At 44.3% G+C, this 15505-nt stretch overlaps 1 protein-coding gene and 1 long non-coding RNA gene across 2 annotated transcripts; one reads left to right on the top strand and one right to left on the bottom strand.

Moving 5' to 3' along the window:
- Nucleotides 1-5939: 5939 nt before the first annotated feature.
- LOC131274575 (uncharacterized) lies at nt 5940-8654 on the bottom strand. The gene is made up of 2 exons (XR_009181839.1): nt 8410-8654; nt 5940-6129 (listed from the first exon to the last, which is right to left on the bottom strand). It is a non-coding gene; the product is annotated as an uncharacterized lncRNA (long non-coding RNA).
- Nucleotides 8655-10542: 1888 nt separating this feature from the next.
- LOC131274573 (proline-rich protein 36-like) lies at nt 10543-14367 on the top strand. The gene is made up of 5 exons (XM_058281437.2): nt 10543-10805; nt 11541-11586; nt 12192-12252; nt 12530-13554; nt 13871-14367. Exons 1-5 carry the CDS (start codon nt 10620-10622, stop codon nt 14332-14334), a joined length of 1782 nt encoding a protein of 593 aa, XP_058137420.1. The 5' UTR covers nt 10543-10619; the 3' UTR covers nt 14335-14367.
- The last annotated feature ends 1138 nt before the right edge of the window (nt 14368-15505 follow it).

The following is a 15505-nucleotide window of genomic DNA, read 5'->3' as shown; positions in this document are numbered from 1 at the left end:
CAACACATGTAGTTCTCTGTCTTCTTAATAGTGACAATTCTGGTAGGTGTGAAATGATATCTCATTGCAGTTTTTAAAAATTTATTGTCTTTGTTTTGTTGTTTTATTACTTCATTGTTGCTTTGATTTGCATTTCCCTAATTATTAGTGATGTTGAGCATTTTTTCATATTTTATTGGTTGCCGTTTGTATTTCTTCCTTGGACAAATGTCTGTTCAAGTCTTTTGTCCATTTTTTATATTTTTTTATTAATTTATTGAAGTATAACACTCATACGTAAACATACGTAAACAATAAGTGTATAATAATCATTGTGAACTTACAAAACAAGCATATATAACATCTTACAAGACTCTCACAACTCACCCTACCACCAATAACTGCATTGTTGTTAAAACTTTTAACTAATAATTAAAGAGCATTCTCCTAATATTACTACTAATCAAAGGATTTTCCCCAAACCAATCCTATTATTGTCTTCATATCATATATAGATGAACATACATAAACAATTAAGTGTGTGGTAAAAGTTGTGAGCTGACAAAGCCAACATGCGTAACATCATACAGGGATCCCATACATCAAGCCTCCACCAACACCTAGCATTGTCGTGAGGCATTTATGACAAATTATGAAAGAATATTGATAAGATCTTACTACTAATCGTAGTCCTTATCTTACATTTGGTGAATTTTTCTCCCAAACCACCCTAGTATTATTTTTTAATATATTTTTTATGACAGAAGTTGTAAACTTATAAAACAAGCATGCACGTGTGCACAATTAACAAACAACAACCCTCCATCAACACACCACACTGTGGTGGAACATTTGCTACAGATGAGATAACATCATCTGATTGTTGCCATGACCATAGTGTACATTGGGCTCTCATTTTCCATCCTGACTCATTATCAACACAGTACATCTTTCACATAAGTGCTAGATTATTATTACTGCTAACCACAGTCCATAGGTCACTCCAGCTGTATTTTCCCATGCTTCTCCACCTTCCCAGTACCCTGCCGTACTGATGGCCATTGCTCTAGCTCACAAAGGACACCCTTGCATCTGTTCCCATCAACCATGATTCTTATCCACCTCTTGGATTACTATGCTATTCAGTTCCTAGATTATTCTCTAGCATTCTGTCAATTGGTATTTACATCCCTACATGACCATTTCAGCCATGTCCCCATTTAGACACTAGCTGTTACTCACTATGTGTTACCATCCACTCTATATATTTCTACACTTTTACAGTTATGCTAATTAAAAATTCTACATACATTAAACATCAGTAGTCCATCTCAGTCCTCCTCTTATCTCCTTTAAGGACCCACCACATACCACCAGGTCTTGAGGATATTTTCCTACAATTTCTTCCAGAAATTTTATGGTTCTTGCTTTTATTTTTAGGTTTTTGTTCCATTTTTTAATTAATTTTTGGATGAGGTGTGAGATAGGGGTCCTCTTTCCTTCTTTCTACTATGGATATCCAATTCTTTCAGCACCATCTGTTGAACGCACTGTTCTCCCCGAGCTGTTTGGGTTTGACAGGCTAGTCAAAAAAAAGACTTGACCATACATGTGAGCATCTGTTTCTGAACCATAAATTGGGTTGCGTTGATCTTTGTGTCTGTCTTTATACCAATACCATACTGTTTTTAACACTATACCTAGGTAATAAGCCCATATACCCTGTGGATCTCCATAGCCTTCAGACGAACCAGTACCTAGGGTTGTATCTACTTTGGCTTTTTCTGGGGTCTTGCTGTGGTGTGAGGACAACACCATCCCAGTGTCCACAGAATGGAGAAATAAAATATGGACTACACTGGACTTACTGATATTCCACTATAGAACTATTGTGATGAGTAATAGAAGAAATTTTAGCATTGAGGTGGAGAAAATGGCCACAGTATTTGCTGAGGGCAGGAAGAGGGAAAAATGATCACATCTGAGTCCAGCTCCATCACACAGAAACACCAGCTCCAAAGAAGGGCCAACTGAGATGGCACTGAACTCCATCTGCCATGACCACAGAACCTGTGGGTCTCTGTAGCCCTCAGAAGAACCAATACCCGGGGTTGTATCTACTTTATCTGTCTCTGGGACTCTGCTGAGGTGTGCATAAGGGCAACCCCTCTGATAACCTCCCTGCTCTTTTTTGGAGACTCATAGCCATATAAACTAATTCATCCTTTCCATTTCCCCCTTTTATTCAGGTCAAAAATCACTTTTAACTCCTGGTATTATATGTAGACTGACCCTTTTATTCGGGTCATTTTCTAGTTGATGATGTAACTAGAAAATGATTCTTACTTCTTGATAGATTTTTCCCTTTATTAATGTAGGGTTTTTTTTTATTCTCATCATAGTTTTGCATTCAAAGTCTCTTTTATCTGATATTTTTATGGCTAGTCTCACCCTTTTCTGATTATTGTTTGCATATAAAATAGTTTTTTTAATCGTTCACTTTTAGTCTTGTTGCAATTTTAGTCTAAGGTGAGATTCTTTTAGGAAGTATATAGATGGGTCCTATTTCTTTATTATTCTGCCAATCTGTATCTCTTGTTTGGAGAATTAAGCCTTTAACATTCAGGGTTATTTCTGTGAAGGAAATACTTATCTTAGTCAAATTTTCTTTAGTTTTGTGTATGCCATATGTTTTTATTTCTCTCTTTATCTTTTCAGTTGTTCTTATACTTCCTCCACCTTTTTTCTCCTGTTTTTCCTTTCATCCTCCCAAACTCCCTTTAGTATATCTTGAAGGCCAAGTTTCTTATTGGCATACTCTATTAATTTCTGTTAATCCATTAATATAGTGAAACCTCCCTCATTTTTAAATGCCAGCTTTGTTGGATAGAGAATTCTTGGCTGGAAGATTTTTTGTCTTAGAACCTTAACTCTGTCATATCACAGCCTTCTTGCCTCCATGGCTTCCAATAAGAAATCAGCACATAATCTTATCGAGCTTCCCTTGTATGTGATGGATATCCAGTCTCTTGTTTTTAGTATTCTGTCTTTGTCTTGAGTTTTGTACTACTTGACAAGTACATGTCTTGCCGTAGGCCTGTTAGGATTTGTACTGTTTGGGTGTGCTGCGCTTTCTGGACATGTACATCCATGTTCCTCAATAGAGTTGGGAAAGTTTCAACCATTATTCCCTCCAATACTCCTTCAGTTCTTTCTCCCTTCTCTTCTCTCTTTGGGATGCCTGTAACAGGTATGCTTGTGAATTTTGTGTTGTCATTCAAATCCGTAAGTCGTTGCTGGAGTTGTAATAAATATTTATCTTCCTGCCTAATTCTTTTACAACCACTAAGCCATGAAGTCAGAATTCTTTCTTTCCAGGTAGCCCTGTCTCACCCTTTAAAAGCCACTGCAAAGCCTCCACCTCTCAACTAGAGCAGGTCTTCCCTGCTTGTGGATGCTTGTGCTTCTCATGCTCCCAGGTCCTTCTGAGACTCAGTGGCTTCCCTCTGCTTCTCCTTGCACAAACATGAAGAGCAGGAACTGCTGGGAGTTACTGGTACTTTGTCCACTTTCTTGAATTTTGGAAATTCTTCATAATGCTTTGTCATCTCTTTTGGTCAGAATGTCATATGTTTTTTAAAAAATTCTCTCCTAGGGAAATGAACTTGGCCCATTGGTTAGGGCGTCTGTCTACCACATGGGAGGTCCGCAGTTCAAACCCCGGGCCTCCTTTTTTTTTTTTTTTTTTTGCTTCAAGCAAGAAACTTTATTTTTTTATTTTTAATTTTTTTATTTTTTATTGACTTTGTAATAATATTACATTAAAAATATATATGTGAGGTCCCATTCAACCCCGCCCCCCCCACCCCCCCTCTCCCCCCCCCCCAACAACACTCGTTCCCATCATCATGACACATCCATTGGATTTGGTAAGTACATCTTTGGGCACCTCTGCACCTCATATACATTGGTTCACATCATGGCCCATACTCTCCTCTATTCCCGGGCCTCCTTGACCCATGTGGAGCTGGCCCATGCGCAGTGCTGTTGCGCGCCAAGGGTGCCGTGCCACGCAGGGGTGTCCCCTGCGTAGGGGAGCCCCACGCGAAAGGAGTGCACCCCGTAAGGAGAGCCGCCCAGCATGAAAGAAAGTGCAGCCTGCCCAGGAATGGCACCGCCCACACTTCCCGTGCCGCTGATGACAACAGAAGTGGACAAAGAAACAAGACACAGCAAATAGACACAGAGAACAGACAACCGGAGGGGGGGGGATTAAATAAATAAATAAATCTTGAAAAAAAAATTTCTCTGCCTTTTCCCCTCCCTCCAGTTGTCTGCTCTCTGTGTCCATTCGCTGTGTATTCTTCTGTGACCTCTTCTATCCTTTTCAGCGGCACCGGGAATCTCTGTTTCTTTTTGTTGCGTCATCGTATTGTGTCAGCTATTCGTGTGTGCAGTGCCATTCTTGGGCAGGCTGCACTTTCTTTCATGCTGGGTGGCTCTCCTTACAGGGAACACTCCTTGTGCATGGGGCTCCTCTAGGCGGTAGACACCTTGCGTGAGGTGGCACTCCTTGTGTGCATCAGCACTGTGCATGGGCCAGCCCACACAGGTCAAGGAGGCCCAGGGTTTGAACCGTGGATCTCCCATGGGATAGCCAGAGGCCCAATCCATTGGACCAAGTCCGCTTCCATCATATGCTTTCTACTGCTATTGCTTCCTGTTCCTGTTAATTTCTAATTTATGAGGAAATTCTTAAACTATGCCACGATTTCTACCAATTTTTCAGAATTCATCATTCATCTTTGAAAGATAGTTGTTTGTTAAACAATTTTAATTGAAAATTTCCTTATTGTTAGCTTTTGAAAGAAATCATACATCTCAATTTAAATGTTGGCAATGCTTCAGTCTTCTCTTTCACTTTCTTATGTTTTGGTTCCACTATGATGTGAATAGAAATAAAGTTTTGAACTCATTTTGCTTCTGAAAACTGAGAATTCTTTTAATTTTTTTACACTTCTAAAAGTTAATAGATTACAAAGAATGTTATATTTAAAAAGATATAAAAACATGAGGTTCCCATATACCCCACTCCTCACCTCCCCCACTCCATCATTTTTTAAATTGTGTGTTTTTGAAGCTGTATACCTCACGAAAAAAGTTACATTAAAAAATATGAGTGCGGCAGACTTGATCCAGTGGTTAGGGTGTCTGTCTACCACATGGGAGGACCACAGTTCAAACCCCAGGCCTCCTTGACCCATGTGGAGCTGGCCCATGTGCAGTGCTGATGCAGGCAATGAGTGCCCTGCCTTGCAGGGTTGTCCCCCACATAGGGGAGCTCCTCGCTAAGCAGTGCACCACGTAAGGACAGCCACCCAGCGGGAAAGAAAGGGAGGCCTGCCCAGCAATGGTGCGGCACACAGGGAGAGCTGATGGGACAAGATGACTCAACAAAAGAAGCACACATTCCCATGCCATTGACAACAACAGAAGAGGACAAAGACGACGCAGTAAATAGACACAGAGAACAACCGGGGTGGGGGGGGTGGGGGAAGAAGAGAGAAATAAAAAAATAAATAAATCTTCAAAAAAAAATGAGGTTTCCGGATACCCCTCAACCCCCCCACGCCACTCCTCCCACACCAACAACCTCCTCCATCATTGTGGCACAGTCATTGCACTTGGTGAATACATGGTGAAGCAATGCTGCACTATATAGACAATAGTTTACCCTGTCGTTCACACTCTCCCCTAGTATGTTCACTGGGTTATGGCAGGATACATGAAGTCCAGCACTTGACCCTGCAATATCATTTAGGACAACTCAAAGTCCCAAAAATGCCCCCACATTACATCTCTCCTTCCCTCGCCCTGCCCTCAGCAACTACTGTGGCCACTTTCTACACCTCAATGCTACGATTTCTTTTATTACTAGTCACGACAGTTTTACAGTAGAATATCAGTAAGTACACTCTAATCCATCTTTTATTCCTCCATTCTGTGGACCCTAGGATGGTGATATCCACCCCACCTCTAGATCAAGAGGAGGCTTAGATTCCACGTGGATGATGGATGCAATTCCTCTGCTTGCAGTTGTTGGCACTCTTGGTTACCTGGTTGGCCATCTTCCCCTTCCTCTTAGCTGACCTGGTAAGTCCAAAGAACCAGAGATTAGGAGTGGCAACTCTGCTGAGGTTCAGGACCCAGTTGGCTCATGGGCAGCCCAGAGATTCAAATCCCCTGAGTATACGCCAACCCTAGCACCAACCACAGGTTCACTAAAAGTGACAGAAGAGGTATGTGTAAGAAGGTCACATCTGAGTCCAACTACATCATAGTCAGGAGCACAAATTCCAAAGTACGGCCCTCTGACATAGCACAGAACTGCAAATCCATCTGCCATGACCATATATACCTGTGGATTTCCATAGCCTTCTGGAGAACCAGCACCTAGGGTTGTACATACTTTGGTTGTCTCTGGGGTCCTGCTGAAGTGTGCTTAAGCATGACCCCTCTGATGACCTCCTGACTCTCTTTGTAAGACTCTTAGCCATATAAATTCATTTGCCTTTGCCATTTCCCCCTTTGATTCAAGGTCAAAAAGCAATTTTTAACACTTGTTCCAACATGTAGGCTGAGACATTCTGTTGGTCTGAGTTGACCCTTTTATCCAAGGTCTCTCTCCAGTTGCATCACCAGTTAGTGATTGGTAGTAATCCCTCAGTGGCAGGGAGGCTCAACCCCGGGAGTCACGTCTCATGCTAGGGGGAAGGTAATGCATTTATACGCTGAGTTTGGCCACATTTGAGCAACAGGGAGGCTCTCAGGAGGTAATTCTTAGACACCCTGTAGCTTTAGGCCTAGTTTACTACCTCAAGTAATGAAGATTGTCACTGTGGGTCCTGAGTGGAGGGGGAGAGAAGTGCAGAATAGATGGAAGCAGGACAACTTGGCAGCAATGGAAGTGCTCCACAAGATCATGCAATGATGGACATAGGGCATGTTAACTTACACCAAAAGTGTATAAAACTCTATAAGCTAAAATGTAAACCATAATGTAAATCATAAGCTAAAAATTTAGAAATTTGTACAGTCTAAAATATAAACCATAGTGGAAACCAAAATGGAAACATGTTTGATAGCTATGTTTCAAAATCTGTACATCAGCTACAGAAAATATAACATGAACATGTAAAAAGATCATTGCTGGGGAAAGGGGAAAAGGGTTTGATGTTGGATATATGGGAGCCCCCTATACTATGTATGTGAATGACTGTGATCTAAAACTTTTTTGAAGACAAAATTTAAAAACTAGGAAAAAAAAAAAAGGTGCAGACACTGAGGAAGAAATGAAAGAAAGTGCCTTGCCATATACATACAGGGCAACAGCTATTAGAGTGATGAAAATCAAAATGTTTGAAAAAAAGCTTTATAATATTTTTCATTTTATTAATACAACCGTTCATTTTTACTTTATTGTAGTATTTCTAACTTGTTATGTATTCTATTTCTAAACTTTAAACCCATCACTATATTTCATTTTGCTATTAATTGAAATTGGCACTATATTAGGCTTCATTGTTGTGAAGTTTTGGACCACAGAGAGGTTCAGCTCTGGCAGGGGAGGACACTGGTGTGGGGTGTTATTGATGGGGGGGCACGTGAGTGGGAGTAGTTCTCCAGGTCATGTGTATAGGGGACATAAAAAAGTTCTGATATATGTTGGGTATTTTTATAGTAGTTAGAATTACAAACATCAACTGAGGGAGTGCTGAGTTCCTACCCAGGGGAGCTCTGTCACATTCCCCCAATGGAACAACAGTAATCCCCAAGTCTAACAGCAAAGACCAACAAAGAAGAATGGTCCAAACTACGGGACATTGTAGATCCCCCCAGGGCCCACTGGATGGAATGTGGGAGAGTGTGGGCTATGATGTGGACCACTGACTATGGGGTGCAGCGATGCCCAGAGATGTACTTACCAGGTGCAAGGGATGTGTCATGATGATGGGAGAGAGTGTTGCTGTGGGGGGAGTGGGGGGTGGGGGTGGTGGGGTTGAATGGGACTTCATATTTTTTGAATGTAATATTTTTTAAAAAATGAATAAAAAAATAAAGCCCTTTGTAAAAAAAAATAAACACATTACTTAAATACTAAAAAAAAAAAAGAGGAATGGTCCAATCATGAGCCCTTGATACTGATGATTATGCTTATGAGCCTGTGTACCTGAAATATAAAGGAGGCCTAGAGCTGAGAATTCTTTTTAAACTCTTTAAGCATGCTTACTTTGTATACAGCTTCTGTATTAGTCAACCAGAAGGGTGCTGGTACAAAATACCAGAAATGGGTTGATTTTTATAAAGGGTATTTATTTGGGGTAGGAGCTTACAGATACCAGGCCATAAAGCAAAATTTACTTTCCTCACCAAATTCTGTTTTCATGTGTTCAAGCAAGATGGCTGTGGATGGCTGTGAGGGTTCAGGCTTCCTGGGTTCCTCCCTTCCAGAGCCTTGCTTCTCTCTGGGTTCAGGGTTCCTTTCTTCCCAGGGCTTGCTTCTTCCTGAGCTCAGCATTCCTCTCTTCCTGGGGCTGGCTTCTCTTTCCTCTGTGAGTATATGTCCTGAGGCCCCTGCTGAAGGCTTCAGCATCAAACTCTAACATCATAAACCATTAACACTGTCCTTTGCCATGCCTTTGATCTGTGAGTCCCCAGCCACCAAGAGGCAGGGACTCAGTGCCCTAATGACATGGCTGAATCAAAGCCCTACTCATAACTTAATCATGCCCAGGTACAGACCAGATTACAAACATAATCCAATATCTACTCTTGGAATTCTAACCATATCAAACTGCTCCATCTTCATCCATTTCTAGCATCTCCAGTTCATACTTAATTCCTGCTGCTTGCTCAAAGTCTACTTTCAATCTTGCTCAGGGTAAATGGTTTTCTCATCTATTTTCTAACTGTAAAATATGAGCAATATGTTTTTTAACTTTAGGAATCTTCAGAAGATGTCTAAAGGTGATTTGACTTGGTTTCTCCCAGATGCTATGGACTTAACAATTCGGATGGATTTTCATGCTCTTTCTTTCATTGGGATCCTCATTCTGTGAGAATGGTATAATTCAAATCTTTGGATTATATGAGGGAGAGGCTACAATTATACATTATTCAGGAAGGTTTTGATAGTAATTATCAAGTTCCCACCAAGTACCAACAAAAGCTAGATGTTTCACTCAGTTGGGCATCATCTAAATTTTTCTAAGTCCCTTTTTTCAATTAAAGACAAAGATCTTTTGTAGCAGATAGGTGGCATTTTGATTACATGGGATTACATATCAAGCTCCTCCAACTAGCCAAGTTGAAAGGCAGTTCCTCAGTGGGGCTCACATCCAATAAACCACTAGGATCATGCATTGGGCACAATTCCAAGGCTACCTGGACGCAGTGTGGTCTTTTCATTCTAGTTTCAGTCATAAGTTTAACACTCTTGATTTTCGTTGTTGAGATTTTTGTAGTGGTGACTTCTGTAGTCCATTGAGGATTTATTCTAAGTTCCGGAGAGCTCAGAAGTATTTTTCAAAATGGGCTCAATCTAAATAATCCGGCATTGTGATATTTTCAAGTGGGAGGCCATTTCTGAATGCCTTGTCATCTTAAATTGCATTTTAATTGTAAGAATTTTTGAAAAATAGTCTCTGACAATTTTGGTGAAATCATGGTTCTATGCTTACCCTAGTATGAGTGGGAAATGATTGTTCTCAGTATGCTAAATTTGTATAAATAGAGTCATTTTTCTAATACTTGATTTTAATCTAATGTTATCCTTCAATCCATTAAAATTTTAATCATATTAATTAAGTGAAACATTAAATGGCAAGTTTTCTGAAAAGACTTTAATGAAAAACCAAGAACCCTCCTGAAGTCAAGAGAGAGTAAATACAGGAACATGGCTTGAATTGTAAGTTCCCTGGGTAAAGACGCTGATGGGAAAGTTGATACTGGAGAAAGCTGGTGGAGAAAAGATCTGCCAGGTCTGGTAAATTCTCTACCTAAAAGAAAAATCTGACCAAAAACATTACAAACAGAAATATCTAAACCCAAATTTCAGTAGTGATCATGGGGAGAAACTCTGATACATGTTAGGGTATTTCACACACACTCACATACAAACAAGCAAGCAAACAAACAAACAAAAAACAGGCCACTAGGCTTGAGAGAAGAGGAGTCTCTAGGTGTAAATCAAGAGTTTTGGCAAAATTCCTGGGAGAAAGTCACATTGTCAAAGGCCATGATGGAATTGGTGAATTAGTACACTGGTCAGTATATATTTCTGCCCAGAGTGAAATGGAAAATTACACTTAAAGTATACCAATGAAGTGAGTTAAGTGTGTATTTGTAAAATAGGAAGCCACAGAAAACTATGGAGAGAACAATAGGATGAGGAAGGGTGTTGGTGGGGTCTGAGGAGAACGAGGGGGGATGGGCTGTGGGGACACCTTCCTCTGGTCATCTCCTCCCCCACCAACTGAACCACTGTGACTGTTTGAGGCCCTGTGATGTCACCTCAGAACTCTAGGCTGAAATGTGCTTGCTCAGGGCCAGTTGCCTGAGGCAGCGATTGCGTATGCAGTATGGAGGCATTCCTGTTCGTTCTAATTCTGTTCAGTACCCTGTGGCTGAGCGAAAGCACAGCCACAGCGGTACTCGGATCTCTCTTCTTCCTCTTCCTTGGAGTGGGGCTCTTCACCATCTTGGCCCACTCTAAGAAGAGGAAGGTGAAATTTCGGAGAGTCCAGCGACACCTGGACTTGAGTGAGGTAAGGGACCCTGGGATCAGTTAATGGTCGAGACTCACTGTTTTTGCCTATCCCACTTCTCACTTTCTAAACCCATTATGTAGGCCCAGAGGGACACCTTAGTAATAACCTCTCACAGAGTAGACCCTATCATCTAGGGAGCAGGTAGGGGAAGGCTGTTTTGAAGTGGGGCAACTGTTTCATTTCAAAACTCATAAATCGTCCATGTGGGTGTGGCAGAGGGCTCCAGGATAAATTCAGTCATACTTGGTGGCAACGGGTTGTAAGTTTTAAGAAGTTCAGGGTATTCAACTAAAGACAGTCTCTCAACACTTGCTCACTCTTCATATCCCTCAGCAGGTTTCCCTTGGACAAGCGGGTTCCATGTGGGAGGGTTGGTGTGGAGAGCAGTGCTGAGCCCTGGGAAGGCTCAAGGACATGTTCTTGTCCAAGTGGGGATATCAGGGACCAGCAGCCTTCTGTGAAGCCACACTTGCTCCTCTAGAGTGCAGATTCTGTGTCCTCTTCATAAGAAGGCTCTTCTCAAAAAAGACTCCACTAAAAATCAATTGATAGCTCATCCAGAAAAAAATGTGTTATTCAAAGATGAAAAGATAATCACTGGAATTAACTCCCTAAAAAGGTTTAGCAGACTAATACAAGGGATACGTTATTGATGGATAGGGTTCTGAAGGTTTCCTTGAAAAGACAGAGATTGTATCCCATGAGATCCTATCTTCTTTTTTGGTTTGACAGTGTCAGCACAGAGGCAAGGGACTCGAGGAAAAGGGTGAATTAACAGGTAAGGTTCTGTTCTCCCAACACATCTGCTCCAAGGGTGAACCAAAGCCTCAATCCTACACAGCCAAAGTCACCTTCCTAGTCTGAGCCCGTCAAAGTTGTTAAAGACCCTCTCAGAGAACAGAGGTCCCAGAGGGCATGAACACAAGGAAGACGCTCAGACCTTGGGACACTCTCACATCCTCCACACATCCTGACAAAGAAAGAGGGAAGGGGCTGGACATACAACGTGTGTGCGATACAGTGCAACAAATCTTGGTGGAATGGGAAAGCAGGAATTTGTAGCCTGCTAGGGGCAAAGAGTTTAAGCGCACTAAACCTGAGATTCCTCCCGTGAAATAGCTTTTTTTTGCAGGGAATGAACAGGCTATTTGTAGGGATCACATGATACAATTCATGGGAAAGTCCTTGAGAAATGATTGCCCATGAAGCGTGTGTGAGCCCCTCCATTGTTTCCCGTGACCATTGGACATGATCTCCCCATTCTTGGAGCTCCTAGAATCTATTTCTCTAGAAGCCTCACCCAACAGGCTATGGCATGCAGCCCCAGAGCAGGTGTTTTCCTCCTGCCCTCACCACGTGTAACCCAGTCTCCTGATTTCCCAGCTTGGAGAGCTTGCCAGGGAGGCGCCGTGGGGACACCAGGTGTGAGTCCTCCTCGGAAAAGGTGATTCCTGTTTATTCCCTCTTTCCTGCTCCCCCTCCTGAGCATGACCTGTGCTCTCCAGGTTCCCAGAGCACTCTCGGGGGGGATAAGAAATGGGACCACGGAGACAAAAAAATGCACAGGAAAGCCATGGGGATTGGGTGAAATGTCTGCGAGAAACCCGGGCTGCAAGCAATCAGTTGGGACGGAGGCAGCAGCAGCCCCTCCCCGGCCAGGCCTGCTAGGGCTCCCTGCCCCCTTCTTCCTCTGACTAAAGCCTCTGATTTCTTTCCTGCAGCCCCCTGCGCAAGGAACCTGGAGCGGCCAGACACTGTCGCGTCACCTGTCACCCGTGGGCCTTTCCACCTCCCCGGGATGACCGCCCGCCAAAGGGGGACCGTGCGGAGGGTGCTGCTCCATCTGGGACCCCTTTGGTGGCCTGGTGTCTGGCCGCCAGGCGACCTCCACACCCACAGAGTGACCCGCCTGTGAGATCTCTGGCTGGGTCCTCTGGGAGACTTGCCTCTGGTGGCCCACTCTTCCCTCCGGGGGCACAACCACCTGCCCCTCTGTGGGAGGCCCCAGCAGCACTGCTGGGGGTGAGAACCTCCCTCCAGGTGGTGTCTGGGGAAGCCCACCCTCCCTTTGCAGGCACCATCCTGGTCCTTTCATTTCCTTCCTCTTTCCCTCCCTTTTACTCCTTCCCCCCTTATTCCACCCTGGCCGCCCCCTCCTCCCCACCACTGGCCATTTCCCTCTTTCCACAATCCTCCCTGGCACTGCCCCCCACATTCCCAACCTTGTTTTTGACCTTTACCCCGAGCCCACTCACCCCTGCATCCTGGCTTCCCCCACCCCGCCCCTCTTTTTCCGTCTTCCCACTGTTCCTCTCATCCCCACCGGCAGCTCTTCCATCTCTGCCCCAGGTGGCTTGTGGCCCATTCCACCTGCCAGCCCTCTGTTCCTCCCTTTCCTGCCCCACAACCCTGTCCTGCTCCCTGCCCCTGCCCACCCCTTCCCTTGCCTTGCCTTGCCTCTCCGCTCTGCCCTCTGTGCCTTCAGGACATCTACAGAGGGCATGGGCAAGAGGCATCCCTGCACCCCACCCTTGTGCCCTCTCCCTCTCCTTAATTCAGCCCAGTGAAATCAGGGCCAACCCTAGCCTGTGCAGGGGTGTCCTGGGCAGTCGCCCTCTACCCCTGACCCCTGCACACCTGGCTGCTGCTGCTACAACTTCAAGCAGCACAACTAACCCCCTGTCCATTGGGGTGGACATAGAGCCACAAGTCCAGGCCAGCCCAGTGGACTTAAACCTGGAATCAGGTACGTTGGCTTCTGGGGCCTCTCAGGCCATGCCCAGGGAGGAGCCAGTGGGGGCCTGGCCACTTCTCAGGTGGTGGGTCCTGGAAGGAGACCAGGGAGAGCCACCTGTGGCAGGAGGACTTCTCAGCCCTCCGTACAAAGAAGCACTATAATCGGACCACGTTCCAGCCACTTCTCCAATTGGGGAACAATCTAAAGTCCTCCTTAGAAAACGTCCACCAGAAAAAGGGCTAAGGGATCCCCAAGGCCAAGGGAAGAGAAGCCCCTCACCCAGATCAGAGATTTTCCTGACACCCTTTCTTGATGATCCCATCAGGCCTGGAAAAAACACAGGATTTCCAGGAACCCAGAAGAAACAACATCGTACGGAGGGCCCTTCACTGGATTACACACCGGAAAAAGACCAAGGGGCAGGAAGGACCCCCAAAGGGAGCAAAAGGAAGACCAGCCCCTGGGATGTCCCCACGCACCAGAGAAAAACAATCTGAATCCAGCTGCTCCCGAAAGGGAGCTTTAGCTGCACCAAATGCACTCCCTGAACTTCAGGCTGGACCTGGGGGGGACTGGGGCCTCAGAAAGAAGCCACGGAAACCCCACCCCAGAAAAGTCCGCTTTGAGGCTTCCTCAGAGTGTCTCATTTATTATCCTGACTCTGCCCCCTGTGAGCTCCTGCCAGACGCAGTGGTTTGCCACGACAAAGTAAAAAACCCAGAACATTCGGGGAGACATTTCAAATGGGGGAAACTGTGCTGCATAGGGTGTTTCCCACACATGAACTAATGTGTTCTAGAAATAAAGTTATTCTTCCTTCAAGCCGCTGCTTTTCATGATAATTTGTTATTTCTCCAACAATTCACACACCAAGCACTAACCAACGGAAACAGCAAAATGCCACAGTAGCTCAAAACTCCCTTACAGTTTGGTAATGTAATCTGAGAATTACCCCCAATTGAGAATTCTTAAATGTGACTTTTGAGCGGGTGGTGAGTCAAGCCCAAGGCAACACATTCCTCTTGCCCAAAATGCGTCATCCATGGCAGCAATGTCTCCAGGTATTGGCAGGTTACTAACACTTTTATATAGCATCTAAGAAACTTTGTGCTTGATTTTTTTGAAAGAAATTTTCCCACACAACAGGGATGATGGAATGCCAGGATGTCAGGAGCTAAGTGGCAGCACTTGACAAAGACCAAGTAGGCGTGGCTAGTGTAATGACCCTAGACTCAAAGCAGCAGTCGCAAGAGTCTGCCCTGCAGAAACCTATGATATTGGGTAGGGGATTGTGGGATATGTGTAAGTGAAATAGAAAATCTACTCAATCCTTTCCTGATTTGTATAAGAGAAGGATTTTAGATCAAGTGCCAAAAAACAGAGTCATGCCCCCTCAGTCAATTCCAAAATCAGGATCATTTACAGACCTGGAAGCCCTGACTGAAGGGATGCCCGGGTCTTCTTCAGATAGCACCCTGCTGTGCTTCCCCATTTTATACTGTTCATCTTCCTCCCAGCTTTTCCCATGAGAAAAGGAAATGATCAGACACTCAGGGATTATTGGACACTGACTCAGAACTGACATTAATTTTGAGGCCCAAAATATCACTGTGACCCCAATCTGAACATGCATTTGGGGCAACCAAACTGGGCCATGTGGCTGCCCCGAGGTGGCTTTGTTTGTTTTGCTTGTTGTTTGTTTTTATTCTTTCAGGAGCACCAGGAACCAAACCAGGACCTTCCCTGCAAGGCTCAAGCACTTGAGACACATCCACTCCCAAACCAAGATTTATTTGACATATACACAGAATGTCGCTCCCTGTTGGTGGGTTTCTGTTCCTGTGTTTTCAAAGTAAACAGCTGCAGGAACCCTCTCTGCTGTCTGTGGTTGTGCGTCTGCCCCTCTGGCCCTGAGCTGTCCCCAGGGAACGGGTTCCCTTTGCCCCACCCCACCCACTGC

Source organism: Dasypus novemcinctus, chromosome 19, assembly GCF_030445035.2.
Source record: "Dasypus novemcinctus isolate mDasNov1 chromosome 19, mDasNov1.1.hap2, whole genome shotgun sequence".
Classification (NCBI taxonomy): domain Eukaryota; kingdom Metazoa; phylum Chordata; class Mammalia; order Cingulata; family Dasypodidae; genus Dasypus; species Dasypus novemcinctus.
This window is presented reverse-complemented; position numbering and strand designations above follow the sequence as displayed.